We start from the raw sequence: 20,064 nt of genomic DNA, 5'->3' as shown, positions 1-20,064 counted from the left end.
TGATCCAATGCCTAACCTGTGCATATTGGAAACAAAAGGCCTTGCAAACATTTGTGCCATTAAGCCAGACCTAAAAACAAGATAAGCATCTCCCTTCCCTAAAAGATTAGTATGCCTGTTTGCTGTACTAGTTCTGAAACCCTGGTTGACAGAAGGCTACTTAATGTCAATGCATTACTGTATGATTTCCAATACTTTTGTCTGGTACTCTACCAGGAACTCAGCTTGCTCTGTTTTTGAACACACAATTTGATAACTATATTTTTATTTCTTAGGCTCATATTAGGAATGATGTTGACCACTGCATTCCTCTCTATGTGGTTAAGTAATACTGCTTCCACTGCAATGATGCTCCCGATTGCAAGTGCAATTTTGAAGAGCTTATATGGAGATGATGAAAAAGATACTGAAATGTCCAGATCCAGCGAAGAAAATTTTGGTAATGCTTACTGGGTGAAAACTACAGATGTTTTTAAATGTTTTTGTTTAAATGCTGCAAGTATAGTGCACAATTTGTAATATTATTATGGTAGAGCAATGGTATATTTGTGGGCAGACTTATACTAGGTGTTAAATCTTGACATGGGATATGTGTCAAACTTTATTTTGAAATGACACTTATTGAAATAGTCCATGGTCTTCTTGTAAATCTGAGTAGATCCAGCCTTCGTGGACCAGTGATGGCTCCCCTCGAAAAAGTGAGGGAGTCCAGTGTTTAGAAACAGTAGAAAGCATGTGTGATAAGTAGTTGACCTCTGCTTGGTATGGAAATTTAAAACAGAATCTCAAGCCTTTTTCATGATCAATTTCCTCCTTTTTGGCTAAAACTGTTTTTATGTTTTTCCTCCATTCATGTTCCCCGATGCCCAGTTATTTTGAGTAAAAAGTACTCATGTATATTTATAGGCAAGTACTCTCAACCTTTTCTACCTATGGGCTTTACTTAGACTTTAATGGTGGTAGAGGGTAGGAGGAAAATTGTCTGGTACTTATGTTGCTGGTTTTGGATCCTGTAGACCTGGTTTCTAATCATATAGTTAGCAGTTAACAAAACATTGTATGATTTCCGGCAAACCACTCTATCTGCGTGTTCCTGAATGCTGAACATGTACTATGTAAATATTAAGAACGTGTACCTTGTCCTGTCTGGTACTGTCCCAATTACTTGTCTCAACACCCTTTCAATCGCATTCTATTTCTTGTAACCCAGTTTCAACCAGACCCCACAACTGGTCTGTATGTAGAAACGTATCCTTACAATGCTCCACCTACAACAAACCGTGTTTTCTATACATACTCCGACCCTCCTTTGAGGCAGGTTGGAACTTTGTCAAAGGCTATTTTGCCTGCAATCAAATCGTCGTATTTCTCATACACTAATGGCACATTCAGTTGTTACTTGTTTGCACTTTTATATTTCAATGCTTGACAGTACTTCAGGTAGTATTGCTTGACTTCCATTGTCAATTTTCAAAGTACATGTTATTGAAGAACATACTTGCACATTTTTAGACCTGAAACAGCACAACCTATTTATTATGAGCTACTAATTGTTTATTATGGTTCAAGGTAAATTTTATGGCTTGAATTCAAGAATATGAAGAACATGTGTTACTAGTGTAAGAAATATATGGGTTGTGCCCACAACAAGATAACAAATAACTATGAAGTTTTCTGAAATATGTTCTAAGCTCACAGCAAATTTGAAGCATTAGCTAGTAACTTTTCCATATGCAGCTCAGGGAACTACTTCTTCAGGCTGTAGCTAAATATACACCTAAGTTGGCAATGAGGATGAACGGCTTATGTAAAATGTACCCCTGGAAATTAGATTGCTAGCAAAACATTAAAAAATATGTTTGGATGAATAGCAAGACGTTGTACATTCGGATCGATTTCAGTTTCACAAAATGAGCTCCATTTATTCTTAGGTTTCTGTTTCTTTTACTATAAGACAAATACAAAAATAATCTGAAAGCTTTATATAAAAATAGGAGCAAATCACTGAATAATTATATACCATGTCAGTGCTAAGTATCTTTGTGCTTTACTTCATTTATAATTGCTATCTCCATCTCTTTGTGGAAACGTATTGCTGTATACCCATTCAAAATGACAAAAGACATGTTCAGTACCATGTTCATGAAAGTAAGTCTATGACATGATGTACAGATATCTTATGCAGAAACCTTATGTTTCGTTCAGAGAAGGAAAACGATGGTGAGGAGTTGACAGTAATATACTCTTGGAGTTGATAAATATATTTTTAGTAGATTGGCTTGCAATGCTAAAAAAAGGACAAAAGTATGTAGGATGAATGTGTTTGCTATTCTTCAGCGCCCTCTGCTTTGAGAATTGAACAAAAGAATTCCAGACCCCCAGTATTTCCGACAAAACTATTTTGTTTGGAGCTGATAAACAAAAAGCAAGCTTACACGTTTGTGTACGTTTACGATTGTTTGCTATTCACACAGAGGGGTTTACAAGTCGTGTATGTACGAGGGTGAAGTTTCTGCACATAAAAAGACCTATCTTTTTATGTGTGGAGACTCCGCGCTTGTAAAGATACGACTGGTAAATGTTTTAATCATTTACGCACCTTAGCAGTCCTATGCTAGTAGAATTATGCAGGCATGCTGAAGCCAGTGTTCTGTTCATATTTAAACTGTTCCCCAACGTAAAGAAAACCCTTTTTTTAATAGTAAACGCACGTCAGGGCTCAGCTAATGTAGGTGCTCGTAGATCAAAGTCACCATATCCTTGGTTCCGCTCTCCGTTGATTCTCTAGTTCTGTCACTGTGTGTGAAATGCCTTTAGGGCCTCGTTGGTACTGTAGAGTTGTTTCCTACCTTCAAACAAAACCATGTGCATCTCAGTGCCAGTCAGACACTCCTGTTGTAAGGCAGGCTCTCACCCCGCTCTCTGAATATTGCATGGAGCACAAAATGTCAGGTGAAATTGCTTTATTACCCTCTGCAAGTCGGAGAGCAGACACCCCTCGCATCATGCTGCAGTCAGCCGTAATTCAGTCAGATGGAAGACAGCTTGCCCTGCAGCAGAGCAATGGTGGGCTGACTGGCACGCTTTACCATAAAGTGGACGACCAGCTTAAGACAAAGACACCTTGATGCAAATGTTAATAATCCCATTGATCCCCACGCCAAGGCTTTAAAAAACAATAAAGAGCAGGGACATATGCAGAATAGGAAGTACTTACCAGCTGCGCATGAGCCGGTCCAGTGATTTTAGTACTCTACCACACTGCGGAAGGTGAGAGTGGCAGGGAATCCTCCCGAGCCCCTTGCAATTCCAATCTGTGAGAAATTCATTATAAAGGGAGGCTGCAACATCCAAATGCACCCTACAAAGTCCAGCCCCTCCCACCTTGATATTTTATGCACTTTGTGACTACGTCACTACGCCCTGTGGGCTACAGTTTTAGCGCCCAGTGACAGCCAAAATCAAGAGAACCAATAAGCCACACTCTGAACCTGATGTAATTGCCCTGGTTCATCTACCTGGGGTGAGGGAACACTTGCCCATGCATGCACACGCACATTACAGAACGCAGAAAACCGTGTGTATCTTTTAATATGAAGCAGAGTATCCATCATTTAGCTGAGCTTCTCACTTGCTCCCACCTTCCTCCTCGCCTCTCCTGAATGGTGGGCCCCCACCCATCATGTCCCCATACACCAACTGTGGCTGCTTCAAACATAAAACTAGACTATATTATGTACTCTAAAGACCCTCCTGTACCATATTGCCTATGGCTCATGACTGCAAAGAATACAGTCTATACTCATGTAATGTGGCTCCAGTAAGGACCAGATGCAACCTCCCTACTCATATGTGATCCTGCTTTACAGGGAGTAGTCATTAAAGCTGCAATGGGGCCCTTCTATTTTCACTTAGTTAATTTTATAAAAAAATATTTTCCAGTTCTTGTTGCCATCTTTTTGAGGAGTTGTTTTTGTTTATAGATGGTCTGAAGCCAATCAGCACTAGTAAGGTCTCCTAGCCCCATTTCTTGCGATGTGGCAATTTCAATGCTAAAGTGTGGAATCTTCAGGAGGATTTACACCATATGGGCTCAGTAAGTGCCCAAAGATATATGGATACCAGGGGTTCTAAGTTAACTGGCCTTTTAGCCACACATGATCTAGATGTCGTCTTTGCTGATTATCATGAATTCAGATGGGGCACACCAACCTTTAGGGGAAAGGGCGGTCCTCAATTATATTTTAGCCCCAAGGAGTTTTTGCCTGTGGCTTATTAGATGTTTCATACCCGAGTCTCAGTGGGAAGATCATAACCCAGTATGCCTTTTCCATTGAGAAGGGATATTGGACTAGCAGAGAATGGTTGCCTGCGACTTATTTGGTTCCTGGAAGATCCTAAATCCATGCTCAGTTCTTTACTGACCAAGTTCCTACCTGTGTTTTTGGGGTGCTTATCTGATAACTCAGGCAAAGCCTTGACAGAGTCTTTTCAGGGTTTATGTATATGTATTAGGAATTTTCAGTTGGAATCCCTCCTCCCTTACTTAGATCACCAGCTGTGGTTCAATGCCCAGTGTTTGGCTGCTAACCGTCACCCCAGGAAGGCCCTCTCAAAAAAGCCCAGAGACTTGTGGGGGTGTGAGTAGCATGAAGGGCTTACTAAAGTTTCTAAATAAAAGGAACTGGGACTTTATGGAGCAAGCTGCTTCTCAGAGGAATAGCCACGTTTTCTGAGGAACTGTCACCAGATTACTGGTAAGAGCTATATCGCCCTGAGAAGGTTATATGTCAGAACCACGGGTGCCTAAACCACCCGTGGCTCAACAACAAGGTCGGAACAACGACCTTGTTTTAAACACTAATGCCTTTACCACGAATGAGTTTACAACGATTTTACTGTTGTAAACGCATTCCTGGTAAAGGCATTACTAATCAGCATGCATGACCCAGCATGCTTCCACCCCAGCCCCCCAGCCCACCCCTTAAACCTAAACCCTGACCCCACCCTCCCCCCAAACCCTAATCACCCCCGGCCCCCCACCCCACACCAAAAACTAAAAATACCTGAGTCCCCACCCGCCCCTAAAACCTAAACCCTGCCCCCAAACCCTAATCACCCCCAGCCCGCCCAAAACAGCCCCAGTCCCAGCCCAACTTACCTCCTCCTTCACCGCGTCCACTCCGACTCCCTTCTGTACCTTAACCATGCATGTACGTTGTTCAGACATGCGTGGTTAAGGTACCAAAACCGGGGAGTCGTGGAAAACGAAAGCATTGTTTCGCTTTCGTTTTTCACAACCTCGTGGTTCCGGACTCATTCTTCCGGGTGTTTCCCCCTGAGAATGCCTAGAGTGTAATGTTCCTGCTGCAGATTGGGTTAGTAATTTCTCCTCTATCTATCAGACCATTGAAGATGAGAGACAAACCACCCTCTTTAGATTCCGCTTGAGAAACTCCGCCCTTCTTCAGGTTTCTTTGGAGGATGCCAACCTAGCAATCAGCCAGAGGTCAAGAGTTAAGGCCCCGGGACCGGATGGCGTACCATGGATTTTCCGAAAGTTAACACTGCGTTATGGGGCCCCCTGTTGACCAACCTATTTAACAACCCTTTATGTTCCAAACCACATTACTCTTGAGCTCAGGCCATTATAGTCCCCAGAGATCGGGTTTGCTAACATACTGCCGGCCAATATTGCTGATTGATAGTACAGTGAAGATAATCGGGTGTGTAATCTTTAACCAACTTCAGAACTGGGTCAATCTAATTGCTATTCTATGCCCTTGTCAGTATGGCTTTTGGCCGTGACTAGGTACAGTGGAGCAGTGCTGAAACGTACATTTGTTAATGGGAAAGTATGTCACTGCTAAGCGCTGCCCACTATACCTCGCCTTCATAGACCTTTCTACCGCTTTTGATAACGTTTATAGGACTAAGCTGTGGTTCGCTCTTTTATATCTTGGAGTAGAAGTTCAGTTCGTAAACGTTTTTTATATCTTACATGAGAACCTTGGGGCGAGGGTAAGATATGGTCTCCCAGGGGAAATCACAGATGTCTTTGCCTTGGATAGGTGTGTGCGGCAGGGGTGCATCTTTAGCCCTTCTGTTAATTATAATTTATATAAACGGGTAAAGTGACTTCCTGAAAACAGCTACCAGTGATGTCCCTAAGACTGCCAGGGACTGTGTTCTGGCATTGCTGTATGCTGACAATGCCGTGTTAATGGCACATACCCCTAAAGATTTCCGTATCTTGCTTGAAACATTCAATAGCTTTATGAGGAATCTGAATCTGACAACTAACTTTGGGAAATTTCATATTATGCCTGTAGCCCAGAGAAGAGAAGCATGGGATCGCTTAGAGTTTCTGGTCAATCCAAATGAAGGTAGAACCATTCATGCCTCCCCTGACCCTCACAACAATGCCAATAGTGAACTAAGAGGCAAGTCTATTGTCACATAGAACCTTCTGGATGGTCTAGCTTGTTAATGCACATGGACAACGCTATAGTTTATTAAATCAAATACAAGAGAGGAAGTTTTGTATAGTGCATATGCTGAACTCCTGTATTTCAGGGTGCTCTTATATGTCATAATAAAGAAAAAGGAGGCAAACTAAAATTAGACAATTGTCTCGGATCACACAATTTGGTCAAATGGTGAACCAAGGATTGATGCCACATTTTCTGGTTTCACAATGCGCAATTCATTCTATTTCATTCCAATTCAATAATCAAGTTACTTTGCTTTTACACTTGAATCTCCCAAGCTAGTGATAGCAGCCACCTAAACCTCTCTCCTCACAAAGCCCCACTTCCACCTTGCTGACATCAATGGGGCCCTGGGGCACACTACAGACCACACTTTGCAGCCCCTGGGAAAATGTTTGTGAGTACCCATGGGCTAGAGGTTTCCCTACGCTTTGGCTCCCCACTTCTTATTTGCCAGCTAAGAAGCATTTACAATTGTTTTGATGCCCTTTGTTTGGCTGAAAATATGTAGATACTATACTTCACTCATAGACCCAGACAGTCACACACGCATACACACAGAAATACACGCACGTGCACACTAACACACACACTAAATACATCAGTTTCTCTCTCTCTCTCTATTCCCTTCTGTCTGACCAGCAAGTCTACCTTTGTTTCTTAATAGCTTCTTGTGCAGTGAAAAGGCAATGTCCTTGTTGTGTCCCTTGAACTAGAGGCACTCTGAACACATCTGCCACTGTATTACTAGGATTGACAGTACACTTACATGTTTTCTGCAGCATGCCCCCATCTCTGCCACTTCTGTAATTTTACCTTAAAAGAACCTGACCAATAACCTAAGAAAAGAGGTCTAGAAGGGATCAAAGTTTCAAACAACAAGACCTACAAAATGAACATTCTGCAGCTATTTGAATGCTTGTTTCTGCATCCAGGTGCTTGCTTGAACACTTTCCTATCTTGGCCAGGTAGTAGTGAGTGTGTGTCAAATCTATACATAAAATGTTTTTCTTCCCAAAAGATCCTCTCAAAATATCTAAATGGTCACTTTGGCAAATGTAAATTAATTATTTATGGAATTAGATCAATGGCTGTTAGAAATGGGGTCTTTGGATGGCAGTGAGGTTACCCCGTGTCCAAGCAAGGACCCTCACTCTAGTCAAGGTAAGTCACACAATCCAAATTATCCTGTGCGAACCCTCTGGTAGCTTGGCACTGAGCAGTCAGGCTTAACGTAGAAGGCAATGTGCAAAATATTTGTGCAATAAATCATGCAATAACACAGTATAGCACCACAAAAATACACCACACAGTGTTTAGAAAAATATATAATATTTATCTGGATAAATACAGGTCAAAAAGATTAAGATGCAATAAGTATATGTTGAAAATATCACTGTAGAAACGATATGAAGTGTCTTTAGTCTCTTAAAAGCAATAAATGTCTCTTGTAAGCACAAAGTACCTGGTTTGCATTCAAAATCTCCGCAAGGAAACGCAGAGGAGGAGATGCGTGGAAAACAGGAAGGTGTGTATTGATTTCTCGGGCCACACATGGCGATGAGTCGTTTATTTTTCACTCAGGGAATGCTTTGCATCGATTTTGGGGGCTCAGTCTTAGATCCTCTTCTGGTTGCGGGGTTTTCGGATGCCCCGGGGACGATGCGTTAAATTCCAGTGCTGACAGGACGAAGTCACTGGTGCTGCGTCGATCCAGTGGGCGTTGCATGGAAATTTCTACTGCACGGCAGGTACTGCGTCAATTCCTGCTTGGAAGATGGGCTGCATCATTCCGGCTCAGCTGTGCGTCGATTCAGTGGGCCGTGCGTAGAATTTCCAGTCGCTACGCTGGCGTTGCGTCAATCTTCTTGTTGCGAAGTCGGGCTGCGTCATTCCGGTTCGGCGTGCGGTGAAGTGTTCACATCAATGCAGGCTGTGCGTCGTTTCTGTGAGGCTGTGTGTCGATTTCTGCCGCACAGGGAGTTCTTCTTGGAGGAATGAAGTCTTTTTGGCCCTGACACTTCAGGGAACAAGAGGCAAGCTCTATCCAAGCAGTCCTTCACAGAAAGCAGTCAGGTGAGTCCTTTGGGCAGCTAGGCAGTTCTTCTTGGCAGTTTGCAGGTTCTGGTTCAGGTTCTCTTCTCCAGGAAGTGTCTGAGTTGGTAGGGGCAGAGGCCCTGTTTGAATACCCAAATGTGCCTTTGAAGTCAGGGAGACTTCAAAGAGTGGCTTAGAAGTGCACAAGGTCCCCTTTCAGTTCAATCCTGTCTGCCAGGGTCCCAGTAGGGGGTGCAGTCCTTTGTGTGAGGGCAGGCTACTGTCATTTGACATGTAAGTGTCAGGCCCTCCACCCTCCCAGCCCAGGAAGACCCATTCAAAATGCAGATATATGCAAGTGAGACTGAGCATCCTGTGTTTGGGGTTTGTCTGAGTGAATGCACAAGGGAGCTGTCAACGGAACCTAGCCAGACATGGATTGTAAGGCACAGAAGGATTTAAGTGCAGAGAAATGCTCACTTTCTAAAGGTGGCATTTCTAAAGTAGTATTATTAAATCAAACTTCACCAGTCAGCAGGATTTTGTATTACCATTCTGGCCATACTAAATATGACTTCCTACTCCTTTCATATCAGCAGCTACCACTCAAACAGTTTATAAGTGTAGCCCTAATGTTAGCCTATGAAAGGAGCAGGCCTCACAGCAGTGCAAAATTGAATGTAGGAGTTTTACACTACCAGGACATGTAAACTACATAGGTACATGTCCTGCCTTTTGTCTACACAGCACCCTGCCCTATGGGTTACCTAGGGCCTACCTTGTATGTAGAAAAAGGGGAGTGTTAGGCTTGGCAAGTACTTTTAAATGCCAAGTCGAATTGGCTGTGAAACTGCACACACAGGCCTTGCAATGGCAGGCCTGCAATATGGTTAAAGGGCTACTTAAGTGGGTGGCACAATCAGTGCTGCAGACCCCCTAGTGGCATTTAATCTACAGGCCCTGGGCACGTATAGTGCACTGTACTAGGGACTTATAAGTAAATTAAATAATCCAATTGGGTATGATCCAATGTCATCATGTTTAAAGGGAGAGAGCATATGCACTTTAGCACTGGTTAGCAGTGGTAAAGTGTGCAGAGTCCTAAAACCAGCAACAACAGTATCCAAAAAGTGGAGGGAGGCAGGCACAAAGTTAGGGGTGACCACCCTAAGGCTGTCAAGTCTAACATTGGCTATATGCAGAGATCTTAGTTAATTCAATTTTGATAAGCAATTTGACATTATTGCCATATCCTCTTTACCGAGTTTTCCATTTCAGAATATTTCTCACATTTATTTTTTACCATGGACCAGATGCCAGTATTATTTTGTTTTTGAAATCCTACAAGAAAGAACTAAAAAGCCCAAATGTCTGAAATGGGCAGTTCAACAGTAAAAGCAACACACGTGAAATAAGAAATACACATTTACATGAAGTAAAAACAAGAAAACCATGTGAATGCACTATGAAAATACTCAGGTAACATTTTTCAATAACTTTTTTGTTTTAATTTCTGATTTAGCTATTATGTGCACAAAATAGCTCTTAGTAAAAAAAGTAACAACTGACAAGCATATTCATACTTCTCCAGATGATACTGCAAGGAGGTATTTAGATAGAGTGAATAATGGTTTGCTTTTAGTGGTTCCTGCATGCATTCAATAGTCCAAGCGATATGTTGAAAACAATGCACCTATTGATTATAAGGGAAGTACTCCTTAGGGCACAGAGCTCTTCAACTAAACCTAAACACAGCTATGAGGAATGCCTTAACTCAGCAACTGGTAATTACTTTGACCCACTTAGCAGTTAATCTTTTTTGCTCACTGTACCATAAGAGACCAAGACCTTGGCAAGATAGCCTTGTTCCTGGTCCAAAAGAAAGAGTCCAGCCCGAACTGTGATGCCACGTCTTTTCTGAATGGGAACAAAAACAACAGGAAACGAGTTTCAGAGAGATTAACCCTAAATGAAGTATAGAAAGCGAAATTAGTTTTAAGTAATTCTAAGTATCATTTTTTGCCACAGTGTCATATTTTACTGTCATTATCTATGATAAATCCAATAAATACGACACCCACTCTTTGAGTCTTGGGTAACTAAAAGCGTAACTCGGGTACCTATACCGCCACCCCTCTTTAAAATCGATATTAACTGTCACATTGTTATTTTATAGTATCTTTCTGGGAGACCATGTGCTCTTGGGCGTCAATTCACTAAGATGTCTGGGAGAGTGGAAGTGACATCATCCAAATGGACAGCTGCTGATGTCACATGACCTTTTGACCCTGATAATGTTAGAGAAAGTGTTGTCACATGACCATTTACATAATGGCATTAGTAACATTGCAAACTCAAATTACAGCTTTTAGCTGAAGGCGTAAACATTAAATGAAAGATTAATAAAATAAGGTAAAAGTAGTTAAAAATCTATTTTAGCATCACACATACAAATTAGTTTACGTAGCGCCACAACATGCTATGAGTGCTGCCATTACACGCCAAGAGGGCTGCCTTGGTATGTCAGGTTTGTAGTAGTCAGCTACCCAGATACAGCCAGAATAGACACATCCATCCCCACATACATATACATAGGTATCCATACTAAGAAACAGCTCAATATGCACAGGCCCAGCCAAGGGCCAACGTATCACCCAGTGCCCAGACACGGAGCTCAGTTCTTCCACACAGCACCAAATAAAAAGCTCAGCCATTATTCCAAGCATCACACACCAAGGTCAAGATTTACAAAGAAATCCTGCTAAACAGTGCAGCAATTAGGTTGCGTGAAAAAGAGAGCAGAGCAGCCACCAGATCTACCTATATGATGCTGTTTTTCTTTCTACCGTCCTGGTGCACTCTAGATTGTCATGCACCAACACACACACCTTCGCGCCATAGTACAAAAAAACTATCCTTTGGCATTTTTCGTGCTTTGCATGTGTGCTGTATGATGCAGTAGACATAAGAATTATGGAGATAAATGAAAACATTTCTATCTATTACTCCTACCTCAAGGAGGCTTAAGATGTTCTCACAAGTCCCTGTCTTTGAATGTTTGTAGATTGGTTTGCATTAAAACCCATAGATGTGTGCTTTGAAACATTGATGTACCACCCATGAACACCCCTTTGACTTAAAGTAACACATAACACAACTTAGCATTACTTTGGAAAGCTATCCAGTACAAATACCGATTAATGTTGGATAGAAAAACACACTAAAACTCCTTGTTTTGGGTTTGTGCTACAAAAGTAACACAACCCTGGTGCAATGCATTAGTAAATCTGAGCCCAAGTATGTGTCTCATGGCCAGCAGCAGAACAGAGGCAGTCAGACAGACAAATCGTTGCTATAAATCAGCGTGATTCAGGTATAACTTGTCAGTCCACCCATAGATTTCTGATATCTTCTCTCCTCTCTTGGAGGGAGAAGTTCTGAAAAGGCACATGCAGAGTTCTACAACTGCTGCTGGCACCACTGAAATTAAGTGGGGCTTTTGTAATAAGCTTAAGGAAAGTTACATTTTAATTCAAATTGAGTGTGCATTGCACGTATTTGAGAATGTTATCTATTTGGAGTCTGAGGTGGGAAGCAAAGTCTAATAAGTTAAAACTTCTAGTTCTGCTAGAACAACAGCAAGTAAATAGGGCTCATGGGATCTTGTTTTCCTTCTGTTTCTTCCACTGCTCTTGTGACCTGAGGCCAACGGGCGCAACTACTGGTGACCCCTAAATGACATCCTTGCATGTATTGCCTGATCTACATTATGAACTTCTACAGATCAGTGCAATCCTAACCTAAAATTATGATTTATTCTACTCGCTTTTCAATTTGAACCTTGTTCACTATGGTATGATGAAAAAAGGAGTGCTTGTTTACACCCTAACGGGTGAGTAGTGCGCTATACAAGTGCGAAGTTTACAGTTTTACAGTTTTTTACAATCGCCCACCCAGGCAGATCATGGGCCACTGTTGACTTGGTCACATTAGATATACTCTGGAATGCCTCCAATGACTGTTAGTGTTCCCAAATTAAACAGAGCATCATGCATATATTTTTCTGAATAGACTGCTCCATAGATCTGGTACAGAACACGTCAACGCCCACTGGTACACACACTGTTTCTCTCCCTCTGCTTTTTCATTTGAAATATACATGTGGAGATATATATATAGTATTTCATGTGTAGGTACTTTTACTGAACAAATGCTGTGGTAAAAAAAATCATATTTCACTGGGAACATTGAAATATGGAAAATATTTTACAGTTCCTGTAAAATATGGGTTTATTCATCATAATGACAGAACCCACCCCCACTCTGTCCAGCTTTACCATTGTCAAAGCTGCTAGGAGTATGCACCACAGTGGACCAAATTACGTAGAAATAATTTTTTAATTATGTGGCACAAAATCCCAAATTATGCAGCACATTCTGTGGTAGTATTATTTTGATGCATTTAAGGTAAAACAACATTTTTTGTGAAATCTGCAACTCATGTAAAATATTTGGTAAATGTGGTAAATCCATAACTAAGCAGTAAATACTGCACCCTCAGAATTGCATTAACCCAGTGTCCCTCAATTGCTTTATCAGCAAGTTATTAATGAAAGCCAAACAAAACCTAAATGTTATAATTCCATTCACTGGTCTTTCTTAGCCTCGATTTTAAGTAAATAACCTTTTCAAGCTAACTCCCCCCAAATAACCATAAAACAAAAAAAAAACATGTAATGTGTAATTTGGCACTCCATTACTCTGGGTTCTCTAGAAATATTTAAAAACACTATGCTTTCAGTCTTGTTTGTGATTTCTGATGTCCTCGGAACCCCTTCGTTTAATATGGGCCATGTTACACCCTTTCCCATTATATAGTCTCTGTTCTCCTTTTTTGACATTTCGCCCTTTTTCACACATTGTATGTTATTTTCTAAAGCTGGGACCTTCCCGAAGTTAGTGGCCTTTATGAAAAATGTCACTGGACTTTTTAGGGAGCCTGACACAGACTAAACTGAGTTGGTCTAATGTATAATCACTTAGGGTCTCCTCTAGTTTCCCCACTTGCTTAGTTACAGAAGGAGTTTCCAGAGCTTGGACGAATTCAGATTTACTCCAAGTATTACTGACTGTGCGAATAAAAATATATTGAAATGCATGAGCCTTTTTGACTGGGTCAGGTTGCCAACCACAATGGATCAGCTTAGCGTGCAATTAATTTTGAGTTTTCGTTGTACATTTTCGAGATCTGATCACTCAAAAAGGATGTCATACGATGTACAAAACCAGCCTTATGGGCTTGGATTGGCTCAAATTGTGCTTCATTGTTAGAGGTATTGAAAAGATTAAAATACGTTGTTTAGGGATAACAGTTTAGGCTGTGTGGTTCACATATTTTAGTGATAGGTTCTCCTTTTCCATTCACGTATTCGCGTATACTCATAGGATTTAGTTGCCTTTGGATCATCTTAGCACCAGTACTAAAGAAGGATCTCGAAAGCATTAGGCACAGATTTTCTGAGGCTTTTCAGGATAGCCTCCTAATAATGAGCAGTTCTGGTGCAAATATTAATTCTCTTTTTACTAAAGGGGCACATGCTTCTAAAAGATAGCAGTTGCTTCTCAAAACTGAGACCCAGATTTTCTTAAACCAAATGAAACACAACTTAAAATATTTAAAAGATTGTTTGGAATGTGGCAGCTAACAAGTTTTGTTGATAAACCCACTTTGTCTTGGACCTCCTAAACTGGGAAAGGTTTGGCAGGTCTGATTTTTTTTTTAAGCAAAGTTTCTGTGTATCCCATCATTGAAAGGGTGTGTGTGTGTTGAGGTAACAAGAGGTAGTAATGCCTTCATATGATAAGTGTCTGATTGGGAAAAAAAGATTCATAGTTTAAAATGAAAGATCAATATTGAAGCAAATTAAAGTATATTGTGGCAGAAGAGTGTTTTTGTGTGGTGAAAGCGATTGGCAAGGCAAAGCTCTACAACAGTAATGACCATGAATGGAACATAGCCAGTGTATTGCAAAGGGTGCACCAATGAAGTAAAGATCTCTCAAGTGAAAGTTAACTGCAAATGGACTTCAGTGACATACCAATTACCTCACATTGGATTGGGTCACATCTCAGTACTAGAAGGTGGTGTAAATGCTCCAAGTGGAAGCCCGCGGCAAATCAGGAAGAAAAATTCAATACCACTTACATCTTGTTAGTACTTGGGTGGGTACATAACGTTCCCAAAGCAATTGCTCGAGCAAGTTGTTTGTGACAAGGGCAAAATTTCTCTGGCTTTGAGCTAGTGATCTTTGTAAGCAATCTTGGTCTTGTGGAAACTGGGTACAGGTCAAGCCACAGACCGCATTAGTTCTCCACCAGAGCTCCTGCCCACATTACAAAAACATGCCCCTGGGGTAAGAAGGTTAGGGGTTGTAATCTCAGCCATTTTTCTGTTTATTAAGGGCAACCCCTTTCAGTCCTTGAATAAAAATAGTGTAGAGTATTTCAGTCTCATCATTACCCATTAGTTGTTTTAGTTTGCCTGCCTAAAGACTGCTTCCCACTGCAGTGTATTGACAGAGTTCTGAAGCTTCCATGCAATGCAATGAAGGCACCTAAATAGAATTTTGTGTCTGGTTATGTTTTTGCTTCTAAATGTTCTCCTCAAAGAGTTTTGCCATGGCTATTGATGTTGCTTCAAAGGGTATTTATACCACAAGGTGACTTGTGACCTACATATAATGTTGCTCATTTATGACAGATTTAGCTCCCTTACAGGCTTACAAGCACTCAAATGACACCTCTGACATTTATATGGATACATCTCAGAGATATTTGCCTTACACACTCAATCCATTCTATAAACCTAAGTACCTGAGGTTTCACGTTCTTGACATACTGATTGCTCATTTTGAAGGTTCATGGAATAGGACGTGTCTTCCACTCAGATTGTGTTGCTTCTATGCTTACAAGGTTGAATATGTGCTCATGTTCACTCCTACAGACAAATTGTCTGAAGCTTGGTTTTATAAAAGCAAAGTGCAGAAGAATTCAGGAAGTAGTTGGATACTGTTTTTCTACTAATTACATTGAAGTTATTGGTAAGCTTTTAAAATTTCTGGATCTTGTGTTTCGCTGTCTTGAATAGTTATACTTTTTAACTTATGGTTGTAATTTTATTTCTTAAGTATCTACAGTGGTTTTGTTGTTTTATGATTGGTCTTGTTAGTTGATTATGTCTGCGCAGTAAATTAATCACTTGTCACTATATATGTGATATAATAATTTTTTTTACATTGAACCACGGGTGATTTTTCACCCTTTTGTGTGATTTGGCGCAAAAATGTGATTTTGTATGTAAATGTTTTCCACACTCGTGCTGATATTGCACCTAAGATGATATTGCACTTCCCTGTACTGTTAACCAAATATGATGTCACCCTGAGGCCCACCTTTTACACTGAACATGACATATTACTACAATTTCGTTTCTCTGTACTGCCCTTATAGTATTACAACACTCCTGCTTACATTGAACTGAGTTGAATTTAATTTACATAATTTTCCTAAATTTGACATTTTTTCTCATAAGTGTTTTAGCATCTAATAGTTTGTCCACACCACGGTTTATGTTGTGCCCACTGTGATTTTTCAGTGCAGTGTTTTTTGCTGCTAAATAGAATTTGTGACTTGAAGACGATTTGTGACCCAAACCGCTTTCCTCATTCATGCTAATTTTGCAGCAAGCAAATGTTGCAACTGTGTGCTGTCAACTTCATTTAAGGCCTGATTGATAAACACCATGGCACATAATGAAGGTAGTCTGTACCATAACCTCTAACAAAGCTACCCTTAAAGTGACAAAGTCCAAAAGGTTGTTAAGGACCAAACCCTCAATCTGTTTTTTTCTTTGCCTTCTTTGGATGTGTTAGTTTCATATTCCCTACGCTTGTTTTGCCGCAGTATTTTATTCCATGAGTTTAGGATTTTTGAGCCGTACAGCACAACAATCTTGAGTAAATAAAAATAAGTTTCAGACGTAAGAGGTATGTTATTAATTGTTAATTACATATATTCTTGAAGAGGTTATAGTGTTTGTAAACCTTTGAGGGATTTATCCAAAATGTAATTTCAACACTTCGCAACTGGGGAGAGTTCCTAATACGTATGAACAGCAGACGTCATTATTTGGGAGAAAAGGTGTGTCCCATTTCCAGTCTAATTGTGAGTGTAAGCTTTTATTATGTAGTGTCTCTTAGCCCTGATGAGGCATTGAAGCGTGTGGTGGTGAATAGCACGATACCGTGGATCTTAACGTGACAGTGGGATAAGTATTACTTTCAGTAGTATGTGCTTTCTTTTTCCTTATGGAAAAGTTGTGGTAAGTTTGTTAAATTTGAGCTCTTGAGTACTCATGCATTTACTATAGTGTTTTGAAAGGCATATTTTAATTGAAGTGGATTAGTAAAGGGAAGACCTATTATGTTATTTGGAGTGGTGGACATGTGCACATTTTAGTTGGAAGTGTTGCATAAAATATAGACGAGTTCTGGCATGATGTTTGGGGGTTTGTAGTAGTCAGAAAGGTTTAGGGGAGTCAGAATGTGAGGGACTGGTAGAGAACAGTATGCCAGAAAGAGGCTGCAAGAATTACAAAGAAAAGTTTCAGCCATATTTGCACCAACGTTTGGTACTTACTTAGTGAGTATATAAATCATTAAGCGTTTAACAAAGAAAATGCATGACACAGATCTTTGCGTCTATTGATGGCAGAACAGTACATCGCTAGTCCAAAATTGCAGTAAAATGAGTGATTTTTAGGATGATGGGAATTTCCCATTGAAATATAGCATAACCCTGACTACAAATGTTTATTTCATTAAGGTGAACTCCACCTGCCATAAGTGCGATTGCTTCAAAAGAACGATGCTGGAGAGCTACATGGTTTTTTGGACTAAACAATCTATTCTTCCTACGCACTAGCACTGTTGGGATGATCTTTTGAGATTAAAATAAAAGTCTCTGTATTTTTACAGTGTTCCCCTGTTCCTCAGGTCCATGCGTTTGTTTGCACACCCAGTACGTTTGGCTTTACATTCTTAGAATTGTAGCCTTGTTTAAACCATCACCAAACTAGGACAGCAAGTCTCATAATGCCAACTTTAGACCTGGACTAGATTAGGTAATCAGGCACCATGTACGGAACTTGGACTATGGTTCGTACCAAATGTGACTAAAAATGTTTGCAGACTCATGAGTTGTGGAATCTTCCTCACCTTTCGCATGCTGACCCACAGCGCCTATGAAAGGCGCATGAACTTTGGACAAATACACGTTTTTCTGCTCCTTTACTCATTAAGGTACTGTAAAACTAGAGTACAAAGTAAATCAATAACACTTGCTTTTACAATGTTTTGCATATTATTTCTAAAAGTTTAGTGCTCCCCTCTTTCGAACAAGCTATTCACATTAGTGGCCATCCCTTGGGCAAAGTGAAACCATTTTGCATGAATGGAAAGGGCACTGCCAAGTAGGGCTTGCACTGTAAAAGATTTAGTTATGTGATAAAAGAAGTAATATTCTTCATTATATATATATATACATATATATATATATATATACATATATATATATATATGCAGTTTCGTTTTGAAGGGGTCATAGGAAAGGGCCCTACGGACTCTGCAGTTCTGTGAAAAACGTAAAGTAACACCTGGAGATACAGGATTCTTAAAAATCTGTCTTTTATGTTTTCAGCATGAAGAATTTAGACTATTTTTGTTAAGACTTACTTACAGAAAATAAGTACGTTTTTAGCTGTTTTCCAGTTCTGCCCCTGATATGTGCCCATTTTTGTTTTCACCTAGTCATGTAGGAAACGTAGCTACATATTTGTAGAAAACAAGTAATTTCGTGTTTCTGAGTTCATGAACACTCATTTAATTCTTGGCCCTTGTAAAGCCGAGGCAGCAGGAGTGGAAGAAGGAAGGTTGGAAGGAGAGGTTAGAGAAATACATTGGCTTCAAGAGGTAGTGAAAGGTTTAGAGAGAGATGGGATGGAAAAAACAGGGTTAGAAAAGCGAGAGGCAAAGAGCAGATCCAGAAAGAAGTAATAAGGAGAGATAGTGCGTGAGAGAGGGCCTGTATTGAGGGCCTGATGTACTGCAGTCCAGTTACAAAGTAAGCAGTGTTTTTTGCACACAGACTACTTTGCGATCCAACCTAAGTTTTGCACTGCAGCCGATGTCCAAACGAGCCACAGTGCAAAACCACCACATTCTAGTAGTCGATAAAGCTGCTTCTTCATTAATATGCATGATGCAGTACTGGTTTGCGACTTCTTGGATTGCGACTTCTTGGATTAGCTGCAAATTCATGCATAAAGAGCTGAGAGGTACACATTTGTAGAAGGGTGAAATATTTTTAAAAGCAGTCCTCTAAAGCGACAGGGACCACTTATTAAAAGAAAAGCCACCATTCATGATGTCAAGGAGGGCCCCCTTCACTTGTCAAAATTATTTTTCAGCCTCCAGTCTTCACTCCCATTGGGGTGTCTACTTTCGTCAATTTCCTTAGCGGCTCCAACAAGGTGGCTAGATTTGAGATGAAGCTTCTACAGTATGTTGCCATGCTCATGAAGCTCTTCACTTCAGTCAGGTTTTGAGGTAGGGATGCATTCCTGATCGCATCGACTCCCTTTGCGTCCACCATTAGACCACCACGTGAGAAGATATAGCACTTTTGTCAATGCAGGGTCAACCAGAACAGCGCCAACCCCTTCAGGGTGGCTCTTAGTCTCACATGGTGCTCTTCTATGATATCTGGAAAGATCAGTATATCATCACTTATGTTTAGTACCCCAATCAGCCTAGAGAGGGTCTCCTTGATGGTGTTCTGGAACATCTTGGTGCCTGATGGGATGCTGAAATTGAGCCTCTGATACTGTCTGAGTCCCTTGTGCATGGAGAATGTTGTTATGTACTGGCTGGCCACTTCAAGCTCCAGCTGATGTTATCCTGCATTTTGGTCTAATTTAGAAAACTATTAGGTGCCATCAATGTCCACCTCAACGTTGTCCATGGTAGGCATAATGTGCAGTTCCCCTCCAGATGGCCTTATTTGGGAGTCCCATATCGACGCACAGCCTGATGGTTCTGGGCTGTTTTGGTTTTAGTATGATAACTAGCGGGATACCTACACTGTATGGCGGGTATATGTCCCCTTTCTTTTCTAGGTTCCGTAGCTCCTGTTCCACTTGAAGCCAGAGTTGGAACTGGACCTTCGATTCTGTAATGCCGTGGACTTTCCTGTGTCATTGATATGTAGGGAGATCTGTTTTCCTTTCAGTCTTCCAAGCCCAGTGAACAATTGGGGAAACTCTGCCAACAATGCTTCAGCATGTGACTCATGCACTTGCTTATTGAAAAATACCAATTCCAGGTTTTCTACTGTGTGGCACACCAGCAGCTAGCCTGTGCACCCCTTGGTGTTGTGGAATCTCGCTTGGGTTGAGCGGCCTGTGCTCACCACATCCGCT

General features: G+C 40.8%; 1 protein-coding gene across 1 annotated transcript in view; it reads left to right on the top strand.

Annotated features, from left to right (window-relative positions):
• Positions 1–20,064, top strand: part of SLC13A3 (solute carrier family 13 member 3) — a 346,390-nt gene that overhangs the window by 88,850 nt on the left and 237,476 nt on the right. The window contains exon 3 of the mRNA XM_069243573.1: positions 276–439. Coding sequence (XP_069099674.1) covers positions 276–439 — 164 coding nt within the window. The remainder of the gene's footprint in view (positions 1–275; positions 440–20,064) is intronic.

This window comes from Pleurodeles waltl, chromosome 7, assembly GCF_031143425.1.
Source record: "Pleurodeles waltl isolate 20211129_DDA chromosome 7, aPleWal1.hap1.20221129, whole genome shotgun sequence".
NCBI classification, from domain to species: domain Eukaryota; kingdom Metazoa; phylum Chordata; class Amphibia; order Caudata; family Salamandridae; genus Pleurodeles; species Pleurodeles waltl.
The sequence above is the reverse complement of the archived record's forward strand: the minus strand, read 5'-3'. Positions and strand labels throughout refer to the sequence as shown.